Below are 26,980 nucleotides of genomic sequence, written 5' to 3'. Positions count from 1 at the left end.
CCTGACCACTGACCAAATCAGACAACCCTATCCTAAAGGGTGTGACTGCCTTCTGGAACAAAGTGTCCAGGTAACTTTCCCCTTCCCTGATGCATCGCAATGTCTGCATCTCGGCCTCCAGCTCATCAACTCTGTGCCGAAGCTTCTCGAGCCACAGACACTATAGATGTGGTTGCCGTGGATTGCAATGGCATCCAGGAGCTCCCATGTGCTTCAGCTGCGGCACATCACCTGTCCTAATTTGTGTTAATTAAATTTAAATAAATTTACAGTTCCCCTTCTCACCGAACTGCCTCACTCGCCAAACTCCCCACTTCACGCTTTGTGCACACGAGCAGCACTCAGACCCCTATATTTATACTCCGAGAAACCAATGATGACTCAACTCTACTAGAGCTCAGAAACCAGTTTAAGCTAGCTACAGCTGCTCCAGAGAGCTTGTATACCCCTTTTTTAAGACTGGAAGACTAAACCTGTCTCTTAAGTTAAACCATTTTTTTTTTAGTTAATTGCTAAATGTGAACAAAAACTAGACTTTAGAGAGAGTAACCTTACGATCCCTTCACTCACCAAATTCCCGACTTCACACACTGTGCACTCAAGCAGCACTGAGTACACAAGTAAGCTGCAGAGCAATGCCTTCTTACACCAGTTTATGCAGCCTTTACTTATGAAAGGCAGAGTCAAAAGTAATTTCTGACAGGAACGAATTGTATTCTCTCTGGAAAAACAAATTCAAATTGAGAAAGTATATCTATTTAGCCCAATTGCTAAATAAGAGACCTCTTAGTTTCACAGCATAGGGGACGAAAGAAAATTGCATAATGTGCCTGTAAAAAGGGAGTTACTGAGTTGAATTGGTTGTAGGTGAGAAACTGGCAAAGGCTGCAGAAATGAGAAAATCCAACTGATATCAAATAAAAAGCCAAATACTGCAGATACTGGAAATCTGAAATAAAAACAGAAAATGCTGGAAACTCTCAGATGAAGGAGTGTAGAACTAAAATGTTAACACTATCTCCCTCACTCCATAGATGCGGCCTGACCTGAGTGTTTTGAGCATTTTCTGTTTATCGGATGGAATGGTTCTGATTAACAAAATGGACAGTCTTTGATGTCAAATTTCAAGGATGACTGAGCTGTATTTCTGAAGTATTTTAACCATTTCTTATATTAACATGCAAATGAATTATATTCTAAAATGGGATGAAGAAGACCAAACTAAGATGAATCTTTCTTAGAAGTTTTAACACGCAATGTAGTATAGTTATCACAGTAAATTTGATGTTTGTTCACCCAATAGCTTGAAATAGTGAGGCTCAGTAGCTTGACCATGAATATTAAAGTCAGAAATCAGCATGAGATTTATGGTTGGTAGTAATTCAGTTAATCAGTTGTCATAAGTAGTCGCCAGAAGAATTTGCCATTATGCTCTCATCAGTATCCACAGCTAACTTCCTAATTGCTTATGTATATATTTAGGGTTTCTATTTTCACCCCATTTTCATGGCCTGTGTTTATATCAGAACAAAAGAGTTTGTTTAAAGCTTTCACAAATTTTTAAAAATTACTGATCCTAATACTGAATCAAAAATTGGTGTGAATACATTTGAAATGACAAAGAATATGCAGACTAAAATTTTGAATTTCTATTCTGAGGCTATTGGCTATGTGCTTCTCTATCCTCTCTCGGGTACTAAGATCTACGTGACTTATCGAGTGAATATTCAAACATAGGGGATGATTTTCCTTAGATACTTTAGGTCCTAAAGCGCCTCCGAGCTCGTCAAGATGGTGTCTTGACCTGCAATGCCTGTTTGACATCTTGCACTGAAGACGGGTTATTCTGGTAAAGGAATTGAAGTGCACATTAGGAACGGCTACCCCGAGGATTGCTAAGGTACTGATTGGTAGTTAAGTTGGCTGCTAGCACTTACTGAAAGGCTGTCACCATTTTGTTGGCTAGCGCTGCAATTAACAATCTCCTAATAGTGACCAGCTGAATTAGAGTAAAGAAGTTATTGCTGAGGATTTCTAGCACTACATAAACCTCCGTTCAGCTTTCACTGTTCACTTGTTGCTGCAGATCAACTGATTACACTGTTGTTACGACCAGGTAAGAAAGGGGTCTAGGGTTCCCTCCCAGCCTTTACCTGGTCTTACTGTAACAGGGTTTAATTTTAAACTTTTTTTTAAGCTCGCCCTTAGTGAATCCTTGTTTACTAACTTCCAATAATAGGGCAAAGAAACTAGCCAAACAGATTTTCTTAGGTTTAAAGTAAAAAGGTTGAACTTTATTAAACTTAAACTCTAATTCAGTTAACGCCTACGGATATGCGTGCACCCATGCTAGCATGCATATGCGTTACGCACATGCAGATAGAGACAGAAAAGAGCAGAAAAAATAAAGTGGAAAAGTTTGAGGCAATATCTGAAGATAGTTTTGGTTACTGTTCTTCGAGCTTGCTGTAGAGTGCTTGCTTGTCGGTCGGTCTCGCTTTTCGTTGGGACCCAGTATTCTTCTTAAACCTTGTTCAATGTAGGAGACTTTTCTCTCTTGCAATTCATGTGTCCTCAGTGGGTCCAGAGACTTGTGAGAAAGAGATGGGAGCAGACAGGAGAGGTCTTCTCAGTCCAGGAGCAAAAGTCTTTGAGTTCAAAAGTTCTGTGGCTAGTTCAAAAAATCCTGGATCAGCCAGTTAGTCACGTGACCAGCTGGTTTAACCAGTCCTGGCTTTTGTGGATTGTATCACCTTAGCAGTCTCTGGAATGCTCTTCCTCACACCCTCAGTGTCTGGTGATCAAAATCCATTGTGGGTTGAATTTGTCAGGGAATGGTCCTTTGTCTCCACAAGCACTGTCTGTTAGTATTCAAATGTTATTCAGCTAAGTGTCTGGCAGCCCTTGTAACAGGCCTTCTCTTATTCCCACCAACAGTTTAAAATCAACGTTCATGTGACAAAATTAATATTCCTTATTGTGTCTGCATGACACTGTGCTTGAAAAAGTTTTTGAGACATATAGGGAGAATTTCTTGGACACTTTATCAAGACTTCACCAATACTCTTATCAACATTTTCCTGAAAATTGTATGAGGACTTCACGTAAAGAGAGTGAATGCTCTGCTACTCGACTATTGCAGACTTTATAGGAATCACCATGAGAAAGGGAGTGCTTGATCATTGCAATCTTGCTAGGGGCCCCATTATTCTGGCAGCGATGAGGCCAGACAGAGCAGCACGAGCTGCTGCAGGAGGGCTCTCAACAGGAGGCCTTATCAACTCCAGGGTCTTCAGAGAGCACCACTACATTCACATGACCCATGTACATGTGTATACAAGTTCATGAGGCTGTGCTTTATGAAAGAAATAATCACAGATCTGTGGCCTCGTGGAAGGAAGACTCCGACCTCGCAGCACAGCCAGGACTGCATTGTCTGTGGCAGTCAAGGTCACAGCAGCACTTAATTTTTATGCTACTGGAACCTTCTAAGTCACCACAAGTAATATTGGTCACATGTTAAAATCCTGTGTGTACTTCTGCATAAGGGAGGCTCCATATGCTGCAAGGAATGACTATATATCATTCCCTACAACAATATATACTATATGCCATTACCTGTTGCTGGAGAAGACCAGAGGCAGGGAGCTGTAGGACTCAACAGTTTTGCAGGATTCCCAATGGTCATGTGGCCATGTGGGATCCTCATTTAAACTCAGGTGTTCAGGAACAGAGGGAATTCCATTGCCTTAATGTGTAGCTTGCGTGTGACCAATGACTGTACTTCATGCAGATGAATGCCCAGTATCCAGGGAGCTACCACAGTGCTTTTATAACATGACAAGTCATCAATTCCACAGATCTTTGAGCCCCAAAGCAATGTACATGGCTGGCCACTAGGTGACCAGGAATACCCTCTGCTGCCATGACTCATGACGTCCTGGAGAAAGCCCCAGACACCCGTTGAGCACTCGTATAATGAGAGCCACTTTGCCCCCAGAAATTTCATTGAGTAGACCTCAAGTAGAGGTTTAGATACCTTGACCAGAGAGGATGTGCCCTGTGGTATTCAGCTGAGAAAGTCTCCAGATTCATGGTGATCATGAGACTAGTCGTTTCTGTTTTATTCTAAAAAGTGAGTTAGTGAAGGGTAAAACTGGAGCTTACGCCTCCTAACCTAACAAATAGTTTTAGTCTGTCTATTTTTAGGGGCTCTAGTAAATCCCCAGTTAATGCCCACCACCTGCATACAACTAAACAATTAATATACAATTAACATTTTCTCTCTCTTTAAATACATATTAGTTAATTAGTTAAAGCAAATTAAATTAAAAATCTCCATATTCTGTACAAAGCATTACATTGTGAGATGCCCCTCCTCTACGACCCCTAACATTTCTTTGTACATGCTTTTCTTTTTGTTCTACAATCAAGTTGATTTAATTGTATCCGTCCATTTAATTTAGGAAATCTCCTTTCCATTCAGCATTTGTTCCAAATCAGCAAGATCAATCCGTAATCTTTTCTCACTCCCTTTTTGTAGTGTATACATTATCCCACAATGAATGATTACATAACATTCAACGGGTATACTATCATTAGTATGCCCCTTATACAGAATCTCACTTTAAAATATTTGACAAGTAGAATTCCATATCCACTGCCTCCACAAGAGTCAGTGTTTCAGTAGCTGAAGTACTTTTAACAACCCTTTTTATTTTCTTAGCTACCCAAGCTAAAGGGTAATATTTCCCATTTTCATCCATAAGAAACGTTATGAAACGAACTGTATTAGAATACCCAGCAGGAGAAAAAAAATTAGCATGTGAAGCATCGCTAACAATGACTAATTTCATGCAGTTTCCTAACCTAAGTACACGTTTCTCCAGATTTAATTTTTTTAATGTTTTATTTGCCCCGAAAACATTCTGTACTTTAGGGTATTTCATTGCAATACTTAACTGAATTACATGAAAACTAGCATCTGATCCAGTCTGACTGCCCAGCCAGTTCAATTGACCAATTAAATTTCACAATTGCTCTGTCTGCTCTTTAGATATACCATCATATTTCTGTGGTGACCTAGCACGATCAACTGGGACGTGTGTAAGACTGATTTAAAGTTATTCCAGCCTTACTCTGCTTCATACCTTCAAATATATTGGTTTAGATATCACAGCCTGACTACCAATTTTAAGCTCTACTCTAATTTTATTAATAGCACTTCTCACATTTTGCACTACCACCCCATAAGAAATCATCAACATGCATCATGAAGATGCCTGAAAGTTTTCCTTTTATGATACAAATAAAACATTGCAGGATCTGCTTTTAATTGAACACAACCTATTTTAAGCAAAACAGATCTCACTGAAAAATACCACTCTTTGGAAGCATCATTCAGGCCATAGATGTATTTGTTTAGTTTCCATAATTTTCCTTCTATAACTACTGCCTCTTTGGCAGTTTCAGAAACGCGGAAAAATATCACCCTGCAGAAATGCAGCTTTTATGTCAATTGATCTACACACCCATGAATATGTGGCCAAAAGAGCTAAAAAGAATCGGAAGATCACTTTTCCAGCTGTGGGAGAGTCCACTCTAACATCTGTATCACCCAGACACTCTTCAAAATCCCTCGCAACTAGCCTCGCTTTAGCCTTAATTTCCATTTGCAAGGACCTTTTCAGTACAAATCTACTTATGTGACAAAGCTGGTTGCTCTTTATCTGCTACTCCAGAATAAACTCCAAACTCTCCCAACTATCTAATTTCTTTTGGGTTCTCTTAGTTTATCCTCACGTTCATTGGCAGCCACCAAAACTTAATGATAATGATTTCTGCTTCTAGTTCTGTTCCATGACCTTTATTTCATTGTGTAGTCTATTCAAGCTATGGCCTCTACTCACACTTTTATGTCTGTCAGGACTAATATTGTGAGATCGCCCTCTTGCACTATTGGAGGGTCCTTTTCCAGTGTGTGATCATTTTCTGATGCAGGAGTCACTTCTGGACCCATTATGAGTGCTTGCATTGCACTTTCTTACACTCCACTCTTTAACCTCATTCTGCCAGTCCATGAACCTCACTTCTTGGCCAGCATCCTGAAATGCAACCAATATTTTGCTCTTACAAGTATATAAAAAGGAGAAAAGTAGCTAAAGTAAATGCTGGTCCCTTAAAGGCAGAGACAGAAGAAATTATTATGGGGAATGAGGAAATGGCTGAGATGTTGAACAAATATGTTGTGTCTGTCATCACAGAAGACACAAATTACAGGCCAAAAATAGAGGGTAACCAGGGGATTAATAATAAAAGCGAGGAACTTAAGGTAATTAATATCAGCAGAGGAAAATGTATTGGAGAGACTAGAGGCCAACAAATCTCTAGGACCTATGGCCTACATCCTAGGGTTCTAAAAGAGGTAGCTACAGAGATAGTGGATGTACTGGTAACGATTTTCCAAAATTCCCTAGATTCTAAAAGTATGCCAGTGAATTGGAAGCACACGTAACTCCGCTATTCAAGAAAGGAGGGACAATGGAAGAAACAGGTAATTGCGTGCCAGTTAGCCTGATTTCATTCCCATTTTCATTGGGAAATTGCTGGAATTTATTAATAAGAAAGCCTTTATAATGCACTTAGAAAATCATAGTACAAGCAGACAAAGTCAACATGATTTTACAAAAGGGAAATTGTGTTTGACAAATTTATTAGAGTTTTTTGAGGATGTAACTATTAGGGTAGATAAAGGGGAACCAAAATTGGATTTCCAAAAGGCATTCGATAAGGTGTCACTCAAAAAGGTTAATATACAAGATAAGGGCTCATGGAGTTGGTGGTAGTATGTTAGCATGGATGGAGGATTGGTTCATGGACAGGGCACAGTGCATCAGGATAAATGGGGCATTTTCAAGTTGGCAGACTGTAACTAGTGGAGTGCCACAAAGATCATTGCTGGGTCCTCAGCTATTTACAATCTATGTTAATGACTTAGATGAAGAAACAGAGTAATGTATCTAGCCGATACAAAGTTAGGTGGGAATGTAAGCTGTGAAGAGGACACAAAGAGGCTGCAAAGAGATACAGGCAGATTAAGTGAGTGGCAACAAGGTGGTAGGTAGAGTATAATATGGGGAAATGTGAGGTTATTCACTTTGGTAGTAAGAATCTCGGCTATAAACTGAGAGGGGAATATGCAGCGAGACCTGGGTGTTCTCGTACACCAGTCGCTGAAGGTAAGCATGCAGGTGCAACAGGCGGTAAAAAAGGCAAATGGTATGTTGGCCTTCATAGCAAGAGAATTCGAGTACAGGAGCAGGGATGTCTTGCTGCAATTATACAGGGCCTTGGTGAGACCACACCTGGAATATTGTGTGCAGTTTTGGTCTCATCTGAGGAATGATGTTCTTGCTATAGAGGGAGTGCAGCAAAAGTTTACCAGACTGATTCCTGGGATGGCGGGTCTGACGTATGAGGAGGGATTGAGTCGGTTGGGCTTATATTTGCTGGAGTTCAGAAGAGTGAGGGGGGATCTCATAGAAACCTATAAAATTCTAACAGGACTGGACAGGGTAGATGCAGGAAGAATGTTCCCGATGGTGGGGGAGTCCAGAACCAGGGGTCATAGTCTAAGGATACGGGGTAAACCTTTCAGGACTGAGATGAGGAGAAATGTCTTCACCCAGAGAGTGATGAGCCTGTGAAATTCGCTACCACAGAAAGCAGTTGAGGCCAAAACATTGTATGTTTTCAAGAAGGAGTTTAATATAGCTCTTGGGTCTAAAGGGATCAAAGGGTATGGGGCGAAAGCGGGAACAGGTTACTGAGTTGAATGATCAGCCATGACCATAATGAATGGTGGAGCAGGCTCGAAGGGCCGAATGGCCTACTCCTCCTATTTTCTATGTTTCTATGAATCGAAAAAGAGTTTTTAAAAAGGTGTGAAACTTACAAATGTTGATGTTCAGAGAGACTTGGGTGTACTTGTACAAGAAGCACAAAGTTAGCATGCAGGTACAGCAAGCAGTTAGGAAAGCAAATGGCATGTTGGCCTTGATTGCAAGGGGATTGGAGTACAGGAATAAGGAAGTCTTGCTGCCATTTAAAAAGTGCTTTGGTGAGACCACATCTGGAGTACTGTGCACAGTTTTGGTCTCTATATCTCAGGAAGAATATACTTGCCTTGGAGGCAGTGCAGCAAAGGTTCACTAGATGGGTTCCTGGGATGAGAGGCTGATTAAGTTGTGCCTATGCTCTCGAGTTTAGAAGAATGAGAGATAATCTGATTGAAACATACAAGATTCTGAAGAGATAAAAGCAAAGTACTGCGGATGCTGGAAATCTGAAAGAAAAACAAGAAATGCTGGAAATACTCAGTAGGTCTGGCAGCATCTGGAGAGAGAAGCAGAGTTAACTTTTCAGGTCAGTGACCCTTCATCAGAATTGGCAAATATTAGAAATGTGAAAGGTTATAAGCAAGTAAAGTGGGGGTGGGGCAAGAGATAACCAAGGAGAAGGTGTCGATAGGACAAGGTCACAGAATAGCTGACCAGAAAGTCATGGAGCAAAGGCAAACAGTATGTTAATAGTGTGTTGAAAGACAAAGCGTTAGTACAGATAGGGTATTAACGGACTGAAAATTGAACAGCCACAAGTACAAACATGAAAAAAAAACAGTGGGTAAGCAAACTGAACAAACTAAGATGAAATAAAATAAAACAAACAAAAAAGAAAAAATAACTAAAAATTAAAGTAAAATGGGGCGGGGGGTGGGGGGGGGGGCCCGTCATGCTCTGAAATTATTGAACTCAATATTCAGTCTGGCAGGCTGTAGTGTGCCTAATCGGTAAATGAGATGCTGTTCCTCGAGCTTGCATTGATGTTCACTGGAACACTGCAGCAATCCGAGGACAGAGATGAGAGCGGGGGTGTGTGTTGAAATGGCAAGCAACTGAATGCTCGGGGTCATGCTTTCGGACTGAGCGGAGGTGTTCCGCAAAGCGGCCACCCAGTCTGTGTTTGGTCTCCCCAATTTTGAGGAGACCACATTGTGAGCAGCGAATACAGTATACTACATTGAAAGAAGTACAAGTAAATCACTGCTTCACCTGAAAGGAGTGTTTGGGACTTGGGGTAGTGAGGAGAAAGGAGGTAAATGGGCAGGTATTACACCTCCTGCAATTGCAGGGGAAGGTGCCGTGGGAGGGGGACGAGGTGCTGGGGGTAATTGGAGGAGTGGACGAGGGTGTCGCGGAGGGAACGATCCCTATGGAATGCTGACAGTGGAAGGGAGGGGAAGATGTGTTTGGTAGTGGCAACGGGAACCCTGTTGCGGTTCTGGGAGGGAGGGGAAGGGGTGAGGGTGGAGGTGCGGGAAATGGGCCAGACACGGTTGAGGGCCCTGTCAACCACAGTTGGGGGGAATCCTCGGTTGAGGAAAAAGGAAGACATATCAGAAGTGGTCATGGAACGTAGCATCATCAGAGCAGATGCGTCGGAGAGGGAGAAACTGGGAGAATGGATTGGAGTTCTTGCAGGAGGCAGGGTGTGAAGAAGTGTAGTCGAGGTAGCTGTGAGAGTCAGTGGGCTTATAATGGATATTAGTAGACCGCCTATCTTGGAGACCAAGAAGTCGAGGAAGGGAGGGAAGTGTCAGTGATGGACCATGTAAAGGTGAGAGAAGGGTGAAAATTAGAAGCAAAGTTGATAAAGTTTTCCAGTTCGGGGCGGGAGCAGGAAACGGCACCAATACCGTCATCAATGTACCGGACAAAGGGTTTGGAGAGGGGGCCTGAGTAGGACTGGAACAAGGAATGTTTGACATATCCCACAATAAGACAGACATAACTAGGACCCATGCGGGTACCCATAGCAACACCTTTTACTTGAAGGAAGTGAGTGGAGTTGAAGGAGAAGTTGTTCAATGTGAGAACAAGTTCAGCCAGGCGGAGGAGGGTGGTGGTGGATGGGGACTGGTTGGGCCTCTGTTTAAGGAAGAAGCGGAGAGCCCTCAAACCTCCCTGGTGGCGGATGGAGGTGGCGAGAGATTGGACGTCCATAGTGAAGATGAGGCGGTTGGGGCCAGGAAACTGGAAATTGTCAAAATGTCGTAGGGCGTCAGAAGAGTCACAGATGTAGGTGGGAAGAGACTAGACCAGCGGAGAAAAGATAGTCAAGATAGGAAGAAATAAGTTCAGTGGGGCAGGAGCAGGCTGACACAATGGATCTGCCGGGACAGTTCTGTTTGTGGATTTTGGGAAGGAGGTGGAAGCGAGCTGTCTGGGGTTGCGGGACTATGAGGTTGGAAGCTGTAGAGGGAAGATCTCCAGAAGAGATGAGGTCAGTGACAGTCCTGTGGACAGTAGCTTGATGTTCGATGGTCATGGTCCGGAGGGAGGTAGGAAGAAATGTCTGAGAGTTGGCGCTGAGCTTCTGCAAGGTAAGAGGTCAGTGCGGCATACAACAACAGCACCGCCCTTGTCTGCAGGTTTGATGACCATATTGGGGTTAGACCTGAGAGAATGGAGTGCCTCAAGTTCAGAGGGGTACAGGTTAGAGTGAGTGAGGGGGGCAGAGAAATTGAGATGACCAACATCTCGCCAACAGTTTTCAATGAAAAGATCAAGAACGGGTAAGAGGCCAGGGGGAGGGGTCCAAGTAGAGGGAGAATGCTGGAGGTGAATGAATGAGTCTACTGATCAGGGGGGTTGATTCCTGGTCAAAGTGAGCCCGGATGCGACGGAAGAAGAGCTCAACGTCATGCCGAGCGCGAAATTCATTGAGGTGGGGGCGTAAGGGGATAAAACTGAGACCTTTGCTGAGTAAAGAACATTCAGCGTCAGAGAGGGGGAGGTCAGAGGGTATAGTGAATACACGGCAAGGGGTCAGATCTAAAGGGGTGGGGTCAGAGGGAAGTGAAGAGGAAGAAGGATCTGGAGGGGCATTAGTCCCCATCAGCTGCTGGAGCTTGCGTTCCTTGACACCTGAAAGGAAGAGAAAAAGTTTTTTGTTAATGCGTCGGATGAGACGTAGGATGAAATGAAACTGCAGAGTAGAACAGCTTTGAGATAAGGTAAGGCGGTGCTGCTGGAGAGAGAGGTTCAGTGTGTACATGTGGCGGCGCATAGCACTAAGTGTGGATCTCAGGATGCGGCGAGAATAGCAGTCCGAGGAATGTTGCATTTCTCAAAGATACCTGTAATCCTGGGTGGATTCAAAACATGATGGGTGAACCTGCAGTTGGAATCCACGTGGAATATGTCGGAGCCGAAGACAGTCACTGAGGAAGGAGATGTGGCTGTGAAAACGAGTTTTGGTAGACACTTTATCAAACACCAGGAGGGAAATAGAAAGCAATGAAGATGAATAAGGTAAAAGAGACAAACGAAAATCCCGTCGGAGAGAAGAGCAGAACTTCTTCAAGGTAGGCATTCCTGGAAGAGAGGTGGCAGTGAATTAAACGCTAAAGTAAAAGCAAAATACTGCGGAAGCTGGAAATCTGAAATAAAAACAAGAAATGCTGGAAATACTCAGGTTTGGTAGCATCTGTGGATTCTGAAGGGGCTTGACAGGGTAGACATAGAGAGGTTTTTTCCCCTGGCTGGGAAATCTAGAACAGCAGGGGTACAGCCTCTGGATAAGGGGGTCGATCATTTAGGACTGAAATGAGGAGAAATTTCTTCACTGACGGTTATGAATCTTTGGAATTGTCCACCCCAGTGGATGCTCCATCGTTGAGTATATTTAAGACTGAGATCGGTAGATTTTTGATCTCTCAGGCAATCGAAGGATATGGGGAGCAGGCACGAAAGTGGCTTTGAGGCAGAAAATCAGCCATGTTTGTATTGAATAGCGGAGCAGGCTTATTTAGAGATACAGCACTGAAACAGGCCCTTCGGCCCACCGAGTCTGTGCCGACCATCAACCACCCATTTATACTAATCCTACACTAATCCCATATTCCTACCAAACATCCCCACCTGTCCCTATATTTCCCTACCACCTACCTATACTAGTGGCAATTTATAATGGCCAATTTAACTACCAACCTGCAAGTCTTTTGGCTTGTGGGAGGAAACCGGAGCACCCGGAGAAAACCCACGCAGACACAGGGAGAACTTGCAAACTCCACACAGGCAGTACCTGGAATTGAACCCGGGTCGCTGGAGCTGTGAGGCTGCGGTGCTATCCACTGCGCCACTGTGCCGCCCTTGACAGGCCAAATGATCTATTCCTGTTCCTATTAAATTCTTATGTTATGTTTAAACTTGCCAGTAGCTGTCCCTGCACATCCCACAATTGTTGCATCCCTCCGTTCACTAGACCCCTCTTGAATATATGTCACCTGAGTACCCATTGGCCTTTGGATGTGATAGCTCTGTCCTGTGTGTCATGATCACTCACATTACCACCATCCAGCCCTTGATCGACCATATTCTGTTCCTCGGGACCTTCATCACAAAACACGTGGGCAATTGAGGTATAATGAGGCCTCATTTCCTTCTGTTAGTTGCTCATTATCACAGTATTGTTACGGCACAGAAGGAGGTCATTCGGCCCTTCATGTCTGCACCGACTGTCCGAGTGAGCAATTCACTTCGTGCCATACCCTGCCTTCTCATAACCCTGTATGTTGTGAAATTTTGTAATTAAATCTGAATAATCGTGAGAAATGAACCTGAACAGTTTGATTTGCCATGTTTGAAAAGTACTGTCTTACCATCATGACCTTACCAGGGCCTTTCCAAATTCTATGACTTGTTTTTATAATCCACCAATCTGCTGAATTGAATTCGGTCTTGGACAGTCTAAAACGATGCCTCACAGCTCTCTGAATTTTTGGAGATCTCAACCTTGATGAAAGCACATCTTACTGCATTCAAATGCAGAAAAAAATGGAACTAGTTTGGGATTTGGCCCATAGACCAATTGATAGGGACTATACCCTCCAACCATCTGGAGTGAATTCTGTTCAAGAACTTCCCTTGCCAGAGCTGTTGTTAACTTGCAGGGTGGTTGATAAGTTAAAATTTTATGCAGCATTTCATCGACACATACATCTTTCAGAAGGTTTTTTAAGCTTTGACAAATAGTGTGAGCAAATTGTCTGTGTAACTTTTCAGACAATTTGCTTTTTTCCCCTTTGAATTCTGTCACCTGATGCCATTAATACTTATCTAACACTGATGTTTCTCCAGGTTTTGTTAGGGACTACAATAATATTGAGGGGGGGTTTAAACTAATTTGGCAGGGGGATGGGATACAGAGTGGAAGCACAGTAGGGGGGTGATGTACAATCAAATATAAATGTGAAGCTAAGTCAGTCTGGAGGACAGAGTAAATGTAGACCTGTTGAGGCTCAGGCAAATAATGCAAGGCTGGATTGTATCTATTTTAATGCAAGGACTCTTGCTAGTAAGGCAGATGAATTGAGGGCGTTGATTAACACATGGGAATATGATATTATTGCTGTTACTGAGACATGGTTGAGGGAAGGGCAGAACTGGCAGCTTAATATCCCAGGGTATAGAATCTTCAGACGTGATAGGGGAGGGGGTAAAAGAGGAAGTGGCATTGCACTGTTGATTGGAGACAATTACTGTAGTAAGGAGGGCTGATATCTTAGAAGGCTCCTCTAATGAGGCCATATGGGTCGAACTTAAAAACAAAAAGGGGGCTATTACTTGGCTGGGAGTGTACTACAGGTCTCCAAACAGGCAGTGGTAGAGGAGCAGATATGTAGGCAAATCTTAGAGAGGTGCAACAATAATAGGATAAAAATGGGGGATTTCAACTTCCCCTATATTAGAGGGGATAGTATTAGTGCAGAAAGCTTAAAGAGGGCAGAATTCTTCAAGTGCATTCAGGAGAGCTTTTTGAGCCAGCACATAGAGTCCTACAACAGGAGGGGCGGTACTGGAGTTAATCCTAGGGAATGAAGCCGGACAAGTGGTAGTGGGGGCGCATTTCAGGGATAGTGACCATAACTCTAAAATTTCAGGTTGTTATGGAAAAGGACATCGAGGGAATGGAAATAAGAGTACTGAATTGGGGGAAGTCAGATTTCAATATGATAAAACAGGATCTGGCCAGAGTGAACTGGGAGCAGCTTCTTGTAGGAAAGTCTACATCAGACCAGTGGGAGTCATTTAGAAGGGAAATTGTGAGGGTTCAGGCGCAGCATGTTCTTGTAAAGGTGAAGAGTAGGACCAACAGGTCAAGGGAACCCTGGATGTCAAGGGATATAGAGGATTGGATAAGGGAAAAAAAAGGAGGCCTATGGCAGATTCGGAGTGCTGAAAACAGCGGAGGCCCTAGAGGAGTATAGAAAGTGTAGAGGAGTAATTAAAAAAAGTAATTAGGAGAGTGAAGAGGGGACATGAAAAATCACTGGCAGACAAGATAAAGGAAAATCCCAAGGCATTTTATAAGTATGTTAGGGGCAAGAGGATAACTAGGGGAAAAAGTAGGACCCATTAGGGATCAAAGAAGCAATCTGTGAGTGGAGGGGAGGTTTTGAACGATTACTTTGCATCTGTGTTCACTATGGAGAGGGACGATGTAGGTGTAGTGATCAGGGAAGGGGATTGTGATATACTTGATCAAATTAGCATTGAAAAGGAGGAAGTATTAGCGGACATAAAGGTGGATAAATCCCCAGGCTCAGATGAGATGTATCCCAGGCTGCTATGTGAGGCAAGTGAGGAGATAGCAGGGGCTCTGACACAAATTTTCAAATCCTCTCTGGCTACAGGAGAGGTACCAGAGGATTGGAGGACAGCGAATGTGGTACCATTATTCAAGGAGGGTAGCAGGGATAAACCAGGTAATTACAGGCCGGTGAGTCTAATATCAGTGGTAGGGAAATTGTTGGAAGCAATTTTGAGATAGGATTATTCAGGGATAGTCAGCATGGCTTTGTCAGCGGGAGATCGTGTCTAACAAATTTGAATTTTTCGAGGAGGTGACTACAGGTATAGATGAGGCGTAAAGCGGTTGATGTAGTCTACATGGACTTCAGTAAGGTCCCATATGGGAGATTGGTTAAGAAAGTAAAAGCTCATGGGATCCAGGGTAATTTGGCAAATTAGATTCAAAATTGGCTTAGTGGAAGGAGGCAGAGAGTGATGGTAGAGGGTTATTTTTGTGAATGGAGGCCTGTGACCAGTGGGGTGCCTCAGGGATTGGTGCTGGGACCCTTACTGTTTGTAGTGTACATTAATGATTTTTCTTTCTTTTGGGCCTCCTTATCTCGAGAGACAATGGCTGGCATACGTTGTCCAGGCCTCGCTGCCATAGAGCAAGGTACTGAGGACACGGGCCTGATTTTGATGTGAATATAGGAGGTATGATCAGTAAGTTCGCAGATGACATGAAAATTGGTGCTGTCGTAAATAGTGAGGAGGAAAGCCTTAGGGCGATTATAGATGGGCAGGTAAGATGGGCAGAGCAGTGGCAAATGGAGTTTAATCCTGAGAAGTGTGAGGTGATGCAGTTTGGGAGGTCTAACAAGACAATGGAATATACAATGGATGGTAGGACCCTAGGGAGTACAGAGGGACCTTTGGGTGCTTGTCTATAGATCACTAAAGGGAGCAGCACAGGTAGATGAGGTTGTTAGGATGGCATATGGGATACTTGCATTTATTAGCCGAGGCATAGAATATAAGAGCAGGGAGGTTATGATGGAGCTGCATAAAATGCTGATTTGGCCACAGCTGGAGTACTGTGTACAGTTCTGGTCACCACACTATAGGAAGGATGTGATTGCAGTAGAGAGGGTGCAGAGGAGATTCAGCAGGATGTTGCCTGGGCTGGAACATTTCAGTTATAAAGACAGACTGGATGGGCTGGGGTTGTTTTCCTTGGAGCAGAGAAGTCTGAGGGGGGGCCCGATTGAGATAGATAAAGTTATGAGGGGCATTGATCAGATAGATAGGAAGAAACTTTTTCCCTTAGCGGAGGAGTCAATAACAAGGGGGCATAGATTTAAGGTAAAGGCCAGGTGGTTTAGAGGGGAGTTGAGGAAGAATTTTTTCACCCAGAGAATGGTTGGAATCTGGAACGCACTGCCTGAAGGGGTGGTCGAGGCAGGAACTCTCAAGACATTCAGGAAGTATTTAGATGAGCACTTGAAATGCCATAACATACAAGGCTACGGGCCAAGTGCGGGGAAGTGGGATTAGTTAGGATGGGTGCTTGATGGTCGGCACAGGCATGTTGGGCCGAAGGGCCTGTTTCTGTGCTGTAAAACTCTATGACTAATATCCTGACTGGATAAACTGCCGATCCACTGACAAAGTATTTGTCTTATCATGGAAGAAATTCTTCCATGTCAAGTTTAATTTGTGCCTTCTTCATGGAAGGTTTACTCAATCGCTTGGGTATCTCACCTAGCAACTATATCAGTACTTATAAAATGGCTTATTGCAGCTATTTTATATGAAATTTCAATTTTTTTTGTGACCTCAATATGTTGTCAACTTCAAACCTAAAGCAACTGGTACTTGTATATTGTTTAACCTTGCAGTGATCCTCACTACTTAGTGAATCAAGGTAACATTTTAACCAATCTATTCTATATGCTGTCAAAGTGCAAGCACTAACCAGCACTGCACAGTTAATGGAGTCTGTGACAAACAGATTCATCACAGGACTAAAACTCTCTGTGATCAGTATAATTTGCTTGAATTCATCATCTTCCTCAGAATTTTCTGCGTCGTGTATCATTTTTTGGGTTGTGCCTCTCTGCTTCGGACAGTTCATTGCATAATAATACTTGAGTCACACCTTGGATGTTCCTTGGATGTTTCGAGGATTCATTTGCCTATTATTGCGATTGTAATTCTGTCGTCTGCTGTAAAACCCAGATCTGCTAAAGATGCTTTCATCCTCATTCTGCCCGTCTGTAACCCCTCTGTTGTATTGATGTCTGCATCCAGTATCTGGACCACTTCAAATCTAGCAATCGAGTCCTCTATTCTTTTTGTCAGGACAGAATGTCCCATTTGTTGTTTCCCTAGGAATTTTTCCAAGGCAGCAGACATCTGATCTAACATGGTCTCCCTCTGTGAGAACTGAACACCAGTTCGAACCAGAAGCCTGTCCATATGAGACACTTTAGCACAATCCAGCAATTTAAATGCTAGTACTGATCAAGGGATCCCCAAATTAAGTTTTGTCAGTCTTTTATGCAATCAGTTCAAGTCCCTGATGTATTCTCCCATGAATGACCATCTGTTTTCCAAAGCCTATCAAAGTTTGACCATGCCTTATATGCATTTAATAAATGATCTTTTTTGTAAATTTCATACAAGAACTCTCATAGAAGGTGCAAACATTCATCACTATCCAACTGATGGGCATCCAGCTCACAAAATACTTTACTTCTGGTAGGAAGCGATAACGCCAAGGCCATACCTTATTTCCTCTTTGGTAGGGTAACCTGTGTCTACATATTCACTTCATTTTTTCACTGATAATGTGGTTCAGAGCCTGAAAATGTCAGAGGCTATTGCCATGCAGGCCCCTGCCTGGCAAGAGTGAAACACATCAATTTTGACACATGAACATTAATTTTTAAACTGTTACTGGAGTAAAGAAAGAATTTGTTTTTTTTTAAAAAAAAAAGCACCAGACCCTTGACTGGAATGACATTTGCAAAGTAACAGACAGTACTTGGAAAGGACAAAGGGGCCACTCCCTGCTCCAATTTAATCCACAATGGACTATTGATTACTAGACGTTGAAGGTGGAGAAGCTAGCATTCCAGGTTAACTGCTAAAGTGGATGAATACACAAACCAATGTGGTCAGACCAGTTTAGTCACATGATCAACTGGCTATAGGAGTGTTTTGTTTTAATTTGCATTTTCCACTGAGTTTTAAAACTCAGGAAACTGTTTGCTACTGGACTGAAAAGACCTCTCCCCTGGTCTGCTCTCATCTTGTTCTCACCAGCTTTGTAATCCATTGAAGACGTATGAACCCTGATAGAGAAAAGTCTCCTACAGTGAACAAGGTTTTAAGAAGAATACTGGACCCCAACGAAAAGCAAGATCTACCTACAAGCAAGGACTGCAGCGAGCTTGGGGCACAGTAACAAAAACCCCTCTTCAGAGATTGCCTCAAAGCTCTCCACGATTTTTCTTCTCTTTTCTGTCTCTTTTTGCATGTGCGTATCACGTATGCATGCTAGCGTGGGGCGCAGCGTGTATTCGTGGGTGTTAACCAAATTAGAGATTAAGTATAAATTTTAGTAAAGTTCACTTTTCTTTAAACCTAAGTAAGCCTGTTTGTGCTCATTTCTTTGCCTGAAAATTGGAAAGCGGTGAACAAGGGTTCACTTCCAGTACCACATATGAGAATCTGGGCGCCCTCTCCCCTGGTCCCTGAGCCATCCTGAAGTCTTGTATTGTGTGTGTCAGGCAGCACACTCTCAATACTTTCAGTGGAAGTGGCTACATATACCACTGCAGGAAAATTGCTTCTAATCGACGCTTGGTTACTAAACCTGCAGGTGTCTGTTTAATGATAATGATCAATTAGCTCTAAACCTGTTGGCTAAAACCACACTTTCACCGTGCATGTCTTGTTAACACAGCATCATCGCATCTCTCAAATGTTGTAAAGTGCTTTGCATATCTTTCTGAAGTGCTGTCACTGTTGTATAGGCAAAATATATCTGTTGATATATTAAAAAGTCTTGCTTATGGGGGCACTTCCTGACCACAAACCTTACTTCCTGCATCATGATTAGGAGTAAAGCTTTTTATGTCTTATGTACTGTAGAAACTGTAAATATTTATGATGGGAATTCTTATGTAGCATGCTTCCTATGACTGCAGTTGTAAGCCTTCTGCCAGTAGATGGCACTGTGTTGCTTCCTGTTCCCCTTGCCAAGTCTGTACAAATGTTAAAACCTACTATCAGTGGCTTCTTTCCTTTGCAATTTGTCTATACATTTCTCAACTTTGTTTGAAAATAATTTCAGTATTTGTATATGTGATATCTTAATGTTTGTACTGCAACTACTGATCCAAGTTGTGATTATTTTTATGCTTCATTGCCTGCTGTCTGGCCCCAGCTTGCGAATACAAATTTTGTTCTGAACCTGCCTTTGATTTTCTTGGCTGTTTCCACCCAAATTTTGCTTCAAGTCACCATCTTAAGACTCTACATTCCCCAGTTGCTTCTCTCTTGGCATCTGACCAATTCCTTCTTGCACATGGTGACCTCTGAGTGTTCCAAAGACTATACACCTCTCCATTGCCTCTTGGAGCCTCCAACTGATTCCCTTACATGCTTCGCTCAGTCCTACTTATGCCTTACTCTATTGTTGGCTCCTGTCTGTGTTTTCTTCATCTTCACGGCCTCTTGTTAATTTTCCCAATGTGCCTGCTTTATCTATGCTTCTGTTATTTGCCACTTCTCATTCCATAGCATGATAGAGGCGCATCACAAAATCTTTGCTTCCTCTGTACAGTAAAATTCAACTTTCAGATTTTTAAAAACTTCACCAAAGCTGCTGTGTTTGAGACTTTTTTCACTGGCCTTAATGATGAGGGAAGCTGGCCACTCTCGTTCTGATTGGTGGTGATTGGGAGAGTAATGTACCAATTAGTTAAGAGGATATTGGTGACCTGCTTAATGTAGCTGTACACTGCAGACTGGATGATGTTTCCTGTAGCACCTTGGAAGGAGCCAGAGATGAAAATGTTCAGGACCGTAGAGATTTTGACAGCCACCCCAAAAGCATGGGGCTCTGGTCCTGCAGGATGCTGCACAAATCTGTCTGGTGACGCATGACCTCCTTGCACGCTGCTCCTCTGAGATGTCCAGGAAAATGAGTACTGGCCTCTTGACCCAGTCAGCTGAGTGAGGCCTTTTACAAACAACCATCCTCTCTTCTCCTTGCCCACCCCACCCCACCAGGTTTAATTGGGCTTAGTGGTAATGGGACATGGATGGGGTGGGGTTTGACACTAGGCTGGTTGAGGGCAATGATGGTGATGTGGATGGGAGGAGGGAAGAATTGTGGAATTTAATCTCCAAAGCATGTGGGTTAGAAAAGCATCTCTATAATTCAATTAAAACTGAATTTGTCCTCTGTCACCTTTAAATCAGCCCTGATAATGCATTGTATGGTACGTGGCATAACAATGCTACTGTTTTAAAATAATGTGTCCCCCAACTCGGTGAGTCATGGGAGATTTGTTGGTATTAAAAAAAAAAACCAGACATTTGATGCTATTTTCTTCTCCAAAGCACTAATCTCTGTTTGACCTCCGTTAAAGTTAGCGGTCCTCAAGGGGCCAATGAGGTCAAGGGTGTTCCCATCAAAGCAACAGAATAATACACTAGGCACTGTATAGCGTAGTCCAGTTATAAAACAGTACCATCCAACTTAACGTGAGCAGTGCTGCAGGAAATCTGCTGATCTACTAAAAATTGTTTGTACAAGAGTAGCCATGTGACACACTATACTACACAGAAATGCTGAGAAATCTGTAAAATTATCAGTTAGTTTGTCCTATCTGCACATGGGACAAATGTTGATTCCAGGAAAAGAGAATTTTCTAGCATCTTAATTTTTCAGAGGGCCTGACTTGACAGGAGCAGCATGATGAAATTGGGCATAATCATTTGATTAATACTGTTGTACATTTTGGGAAGAATTGCATTAGGTTGAGTGGACTTGCTGCCTTTTCCTGCAAATGTTTTGACACCAATCTTAGAATCGTACCCTGTGTTACTGTGATTTATTTTCTGTTTTTCCAACAAGCAGTTCCTACAATTTATCCGATTAATGATGAGTGTGCAGTTCTGTGATCAGCTGCCTTTAGGAACTGATACAAAGGCAAAATACTGCAGATGATGGAAATCTGAAATAACAGAAAATGCTGGAAATACTCGGCAGGCCAGACAGCATCTGTGGAGAGAGGAACTGGAAAATGTTGCAGATGTAATGGGTTTTAAGCAAGCACAGAGAGAGGGAAAGGTGGGGAGGGGAGGAAAGAACAAAAGGGTAGGTCTGTGATTGATTAAATGAACAGTAGAATCATCATCAGTGCCTGCTGTCTGAAAAAAGTGGAGTAGCGGTTATGATCTGAAATTGTTGAACATGACATCAAGTCCGGAAGGCTGTAAAGTGCCTAATGGAAAGATGAGGTGTTGTTGTTCCTTGAGCTTCCGTGGAACCTCATTGGAACAGTGTCGGGGGCCAAGGACATAGAGGTCAGAAGTTAGACGGAGAATTAAAATGGAAAGTGATTGGAAGCTCAGGGTAATGCTTGCACATTGGATGGAGATGTTTAGCGAAGCAGTCACCTAATCTGTGTGTGGTTTCCCCAATGTAGAGGAAACCACATCATGGGCAGTGATACAGTATACTAAATTGAAAAAAGTACAAGTAAATCGTTGTTTTCACCTGGAAGGAGTGTTTGGGGTCCTGGACGGTGGCCAGGGAGAAGGTAAAAGGGTAGATGTTGCATCTCCTGCACTTGCATGGAAAGTTGCTGTGGGAAGGGGGGCAGGTGTTGGGTGTGATTGAAGAATGGCCCAGGATGACGTGAAGGGAATAGTCCCTTCAGAATGTTGAAAGGGGAGGAGAAGGGACGAGTTGTTTGGTGCTGGCATCATGCTGGAGGTGGTGTAAATGGCAGAGGCTGATCCGTTGAATGTGTAGGCTGGTGGAGCTGAAAGCTGAGGACTAAAGGATTTCAGTTGTGGTTCTGGGAGAGAGGGGAGGGGGTGAGAGCAGAAGTGCTGGAAATGGGACAGATGCAGTAGATAGCCCTGTCAACAACTGTGGTGAGGAATCCTCGATTGAGAAAGTGAGAAGCCATATCGTAAGCACTTGTGTGCTAGGTGGCATTATCAGAACAGATGTAATAGAGACAGAGAAACTGGGAAAATGAAATAAAATTCTTACAGGAAGTAGGGTGGAGGATATGTAATCAAGGTAGCTGTGGGAGTCAGTAGGTCTATAGTAGATACTGGTTGACCACCTATCAACTGTGGCTCAGTTGGTAGCACTCTGGCCACTGAGTCACCAAGGTTCTGAGTTCAAGTCCTACTCCAGGGCTTGAGCACAAAATCAACACTGCAGCTCTTGTGCCGTATTGAGGGAGTGCTGCACTGTCGGAGGTGCCGTGTTTCAGATGAGACTTTAAACCGAGACTCCATCTGCTTGTGTGGATGGATATAAAAGATCCCATGGCACTATTTCAAAGAGCAGTGGAGTTATCCCCGGTGTCCTGGCCAGTATTTATTCCTCACTCAAAAATGTTATCACATTGCTGTTTGTGGGAGTTTGCTGTGCACATACTGGCTGCCATGTTTCCTACATTACATCAGTGACTACACTTCAAGTACTTTGGCTGTAAAGCACTTTGAGATGTCTGATGGTTGTGAAAGGCGTTGTATAAATGCAATTCTCTTCTTTTTTCTTTCTATCCCCAGAAATGGAGATAGAGAAGTTGAGGAAGGGAAGAGTTGGACATGGACTGTATGAAGGTGAGGGAAGGGATGGAAATTTTAAGCAAAGTCAAAGCACAATTCCAGTTCGGAGCGAGAGCAGGAAGCACCAATACAGTTATCAATTTACTGGGGGATAAAAGGTGATTGAGGGGGCCTGTGTATGACTGGAACAAAGAAGGTTCCATCTCTCTCTCAAAAAGTCAGGCATATCCAGGACCCATACAGGTTCCAATAGCACCATCTTTTATTTGGAGGAATTGAGCAGAGTCAAAGGAGAAATTGTTCAATGTAAAAATAAGTTTAGCCAGATAGGAGTGTGGTGGTGGATTGGGACTTGTTGGCCCTCCAGTCAAGAAGCGGAGAGCCCACAGACAGTCCTGGTGGGGGATGGAGGTGTAGAAGATGTCCATAGTGAAAAGGAGATGGTTACGGCCAGGAAATTGTTGAAGTGGCGGAGGTTATTGGAAGAGTCATGATGTAGGTCAGAGGAGACTGGACAAGGGAGATGAAGTAGAATCAAGATAAGAAGTTCTGTGGGACAACAACAGGCTGAAACAGGCTGTTTGTGATTCTTAGGAAGGAGGTAGAAACGAACTGTGTGGAGTTAGGTGACTGAGGTTGGAAGCCATGGGGAGAGATCTCCAGAGATGAAGTCAGTGACTGTCTTTAGGAACTGTGGTGAGATTATTCAGCTCATGATGCAAATAAGTCTTGCATTCATCTAGTCAATGTGAAATCCATGAAATGTTTTTAAAAATCCATTTAGACTAATACATGTCTGTGATGGAACGATTAGGTCACGACTGAGTTGTGCACTTATTTTGTTGGTGTCCTATTGAGGAGAAGCACTGAGCTAAAATGTTTCCTTTACTGGAATAATTGAACTGTCCTTTAAAAAGAAAAAGATTTTGCTTTGAAAGTATGCAATGCCATGTAAAAACTTCAGAAATTATGTCTTAAGAAGGCTAAAATGTGATTTGTCTTGAAATTTCAAGTTTATTTTATTTTATTTAGAGATACAGCACTGAAACAGGCCCTTCGGCCCACTGAGTCTGTGCCGACCATCAACCACCCATTTATACTAATCCTACACTAATCCCATATTCCTACCACATCCCCACCTGTCCCTCTATTCCCCTACCACCTACCTATACTAGGGGCAATTTATAATGGCCAATTTACCTATCAACCTGCAAGTCTTTTGGTGGTGGAGGAAACCGGAGCACCCGGCGAAAACCCACGCAGACACAGGGAGAACTTGCAAACTCCACACAGGCAGTACCCAGAATTGAACCCGGGTCGCTGGAGCTGTGAGGCTGCGGTGCTAACCACTGCGCCACTGTGCCGCCCATTCTGAAAGTTGAATATCTTGTGGGCTAATTTTAGTTAGAAAGTTGCACCCAGCTTTTATTCTTGTGTTTGTTCTAAAATTTCACCCCTTGGTGTCATTTGAGAAAAACTGCAGGTACCACCTCCTAGCGATTGGGCAATTAGGTCGTTTACAAAACTGAAAGAGACCTTGCATTTCTGCAAGGTTCCTTCGAAAGCACCTTCCAAAACAATAACCTCTACTTCCTAGAAGAACAAGGTGGCAGGTGCATAGGAACACTGCCAACTGCATGTTCCCCTCCTGTTCCTTCACTGTCACTGAATCAAAGTCCTGGAATTCCCTACCTAACTGCCTGTAGGAGTACCTTCGCTACATGAACTGCAGTGGTTCCAAAAGGCAGCTCACCATTGCCTTTTCAAGAGCAATTAGGGATGGGCAATAAATGCTGGCCTTGCCAGTGACGCTGACATCACATAAATGAATAAAAAAAAAAGCCTGATCATGCTTCTCAGGATGTCCCAAAGCACTTTATATCCAGTGAATTACTTTTTATTTGAAGTGTAGTGGCTGTTGTTACATGTTTACATGTAACAACCAAGTTTTTGTAGACATCAAATTCAACAAATTATTAATTTTTTTTTTGGTCATGTTATTGACGAAGGAATGTTGTCCAGAATTCCCTGTTCTTCGAAGACTACTATATCTTTTCATTCACTAGACCCAATGGAATATTTATTTGGGTTAACATCCTACCTGAAGGACTATACCATTAACAATGCAGCACTCAATCAGTATTGTACTGAAGTGTCTATCTAAATCATACTTTAAAATTTAGGATGGGACTTGAACCCACAGGCTTCTGACTCGGAGGCACAAGTGTTACCAGCCGAGTCAATAGCAGGATTGTCTTCCTTGCTGTACATGTCTGTGGTTTTGGAACAAAACAATTCAGTTTACTGACACTTGAGATGATAATCTGCGTAGTTTCAGGTTCAGGACAGTGCAACATACACTTCAAGGCATTCAGACAGACATTCTACTTGTACAAAATTTCTGCTTAAAAATGCTTCAGGATTTACTTGTATCAGAAGCTTGTGTCTAACTTTTCTTACGTGCATCATCTAGTAGGTCACAAGTTTTGCTTGTGCATTTTCAGAATCATTTCATGCATGAATGCTAAGGATTATTGATACTCCAGATCATTATTTGTGCACTAAATACTCCTGCAATCCCTTTTCCAATGCACCACATTGGTAGGCTGGCTGTTGAAATATGTTTAATTTTTATTCAGCTAAAAGGGAAAAAAAATTGTTTTAGTTGCCAACAGCAAACAAGTTGTTCTGAGTTCATTGTTTATCAGCTACGTACAGCAATGTCCAAATCTTCACTAAATGTTGCTCTTAAAAGTTGTCAACAGTTGGCACCCTCTATTCTATCATTCCTGAAAGTTACTTTTTATTTATTTCTTTAGAGATACAGCACTGAAACAGGCCCTTCGGCCCACTGAGTCTGTGCCGACCAAGAACCACCCATTTATACTAACCCTACAGTAATCCCATATTCCCTACCACCTACCTACACTAGGGGCAATTTACAATGGCCAATTTACCTATCACCTGCAAGTCTTAGGCAGTGGGAGGAAACCGGAGCACCCGGTGAAAACCCACACGGTCACAGGGAGAACTTGCAAACTCCGGAATTGAACCTGGGTCCCTGGAGCTGTGAGGCTGCGGTGCTAACCACTGCGCCGCTGTGCCACCCAATGTTCTATCATTTCTGAAAGTTGATCTTAAGATCACACATTAGAATTACCCATCTATTCTAATGTACATAGAAGCCTATTTGAGAGAGTTGTTGAAGGGTTGCTGGTGTTTCGATGAACTGTACCTCACCAAGAGTTAGCGTCTTCAGGAGAGAAGGCAAGAGAATTGGTACAAAGAAATAAAAATGCTGAAAATTAAGCAGAATTTAATCTTGTGATTTATGAGAGTAATATGATACAGTTTGTTGGACTTTCTTCTAATTGTATATATGACTTTATTTCCTGTTAGGCTTGTGAGTTAAAAGGAACGTTTGACCTGGAGAACCTTCAGTGCAGTGGACTTCTGTGTTCTGACAGTTGACCTTATTATTGACGCATTTATTCACCACTTCAACCATTTAGTAAAACTGGAAACGCCTCAACCAAAACAGAAGAAAAAAATTCTCTTGAATAAAGCAGATGTGGGCTTGGCAATGCCGCAGGTAGGTTTGTAACCTTTTACCATACAGGTCCTGGCTTTGAAGCATTCTTGTAACATTTATACTGCTTGAATTCAGAAGGTCTTGGTATTAAAGTAATAGTTGTTATGAAAGTGCTTCCATTTTTAAATTTTTTTGAGGACTGCTGTTTTAAAATTGTGGAAATTGATTAATTTGGGACTGAAGAGATTCCATAGATGCTGGAATAGTTTTTTTGAAAAACAGGTCACTGGAGGACTTGGGAACTTGGTTTTAAACCAAACCCTTACTTGTTGTCACATGTCAAGCTAAATAAACAACAGGAGCCTTGGTGATTAGGGAGAAGTGACATATCAAGATTTATGGTGGTCAAGAGTTGGTTTCATTTTAGATTGTGTCATGCTGGACCCCCACCTGCCAAGAATGAGGCACATTAATTTTGTCATGAACATTGATTTTAAAATGTTGCTGAAGTGAGGAAATGACTTGTTAAACAGATCTTCTGTGGCTGGAAAAAACATTTCCACATTAACAGACAAAGGACCGTTCCCTGACACATTCAACACACAATGGACCTTGATCACCAGGTATTGTGTGTAAGAGGAGCATTCCAGAAACTGCTAAGGTGATTCAATCCAGGACTGGTTAGACCAGCTGGTCACATGACTAACTGGCTGTTCCAGGGTTTTTTTTGAACTAGCCACAGAGTGTTTGAACTGAGGAAGACTATTCGCTCCTGGACTGAGAAGATGTCTCCTGTCTGTTCCCATCTCTTTCTCACAAGCCTCTGAATCCACTGAAGACACATGAACCCCAAGAGAGAAACGTCTCCTACAGTGAAAAAGGTTTAAGAAAACTGGGCCCCAACAAAAAGCAAGATCTACCTACAATCAAGGACTCTGCAGTGAGCTCGAAGAACCATAACAAAATCTCTTCAGATATTGCCTCA

At 42.7% G+C, this 26,980-nt stretch overlaps 1 protein-coding gene across 5 annotated transcripts in view; it reads left to right on the top strand.

Moving 5' to 3' along the window:
- crebrf (creb3 regulatory factor) overlaps positions 1-26,980 on the top strand; it is an 83,075-nt gene that overhangs the window by 11,876 nt on the left and 44,219 nt on the right. For 4 of the 5 annotated variants that reach the window (XR_010976077.1, XM_068043384.1, XM_068043381.1 and 1 more), the window contains exon 2: positions 25,863-26,055. Coding sequence is in view for 4 of the 5 variants with exons in the window: in XM_068043384.1 (XP_067899485.1) it covers positions 26,047-26,055 (9 nt within the window). In the remaining variant the exon portion in view is untranslated. Of the gene's footprint in view, positions 1-22,463; positions 22,518-25,862; positions 26,056-26,980 lie in introns of all 5 variants that reach the window. The other variant, XM_068043383.1, reaches the window with a different exon arrangement.

Source organism: Heterodontus francisci, chromosome 12 (genome assembly GCF_036365525.1).
Source record: "Heterodontus francisci isolate sHetFra1 chromosome 12, sHetFra1.hap1, whole genome shotgun sequence".
In the NCBI taxonomy this organism is placed as follows: Eukaryota; Metazoa; Chordata; class Chondrichthyes; order Heterodontiformes; family Heterodontidae; genus Heterodontus; species Heterodontus francisci.
Note: the sequence above shows the minus strand (reverse complement) of the source record. Positions and strands in the feature narration are given on the sequence as shown.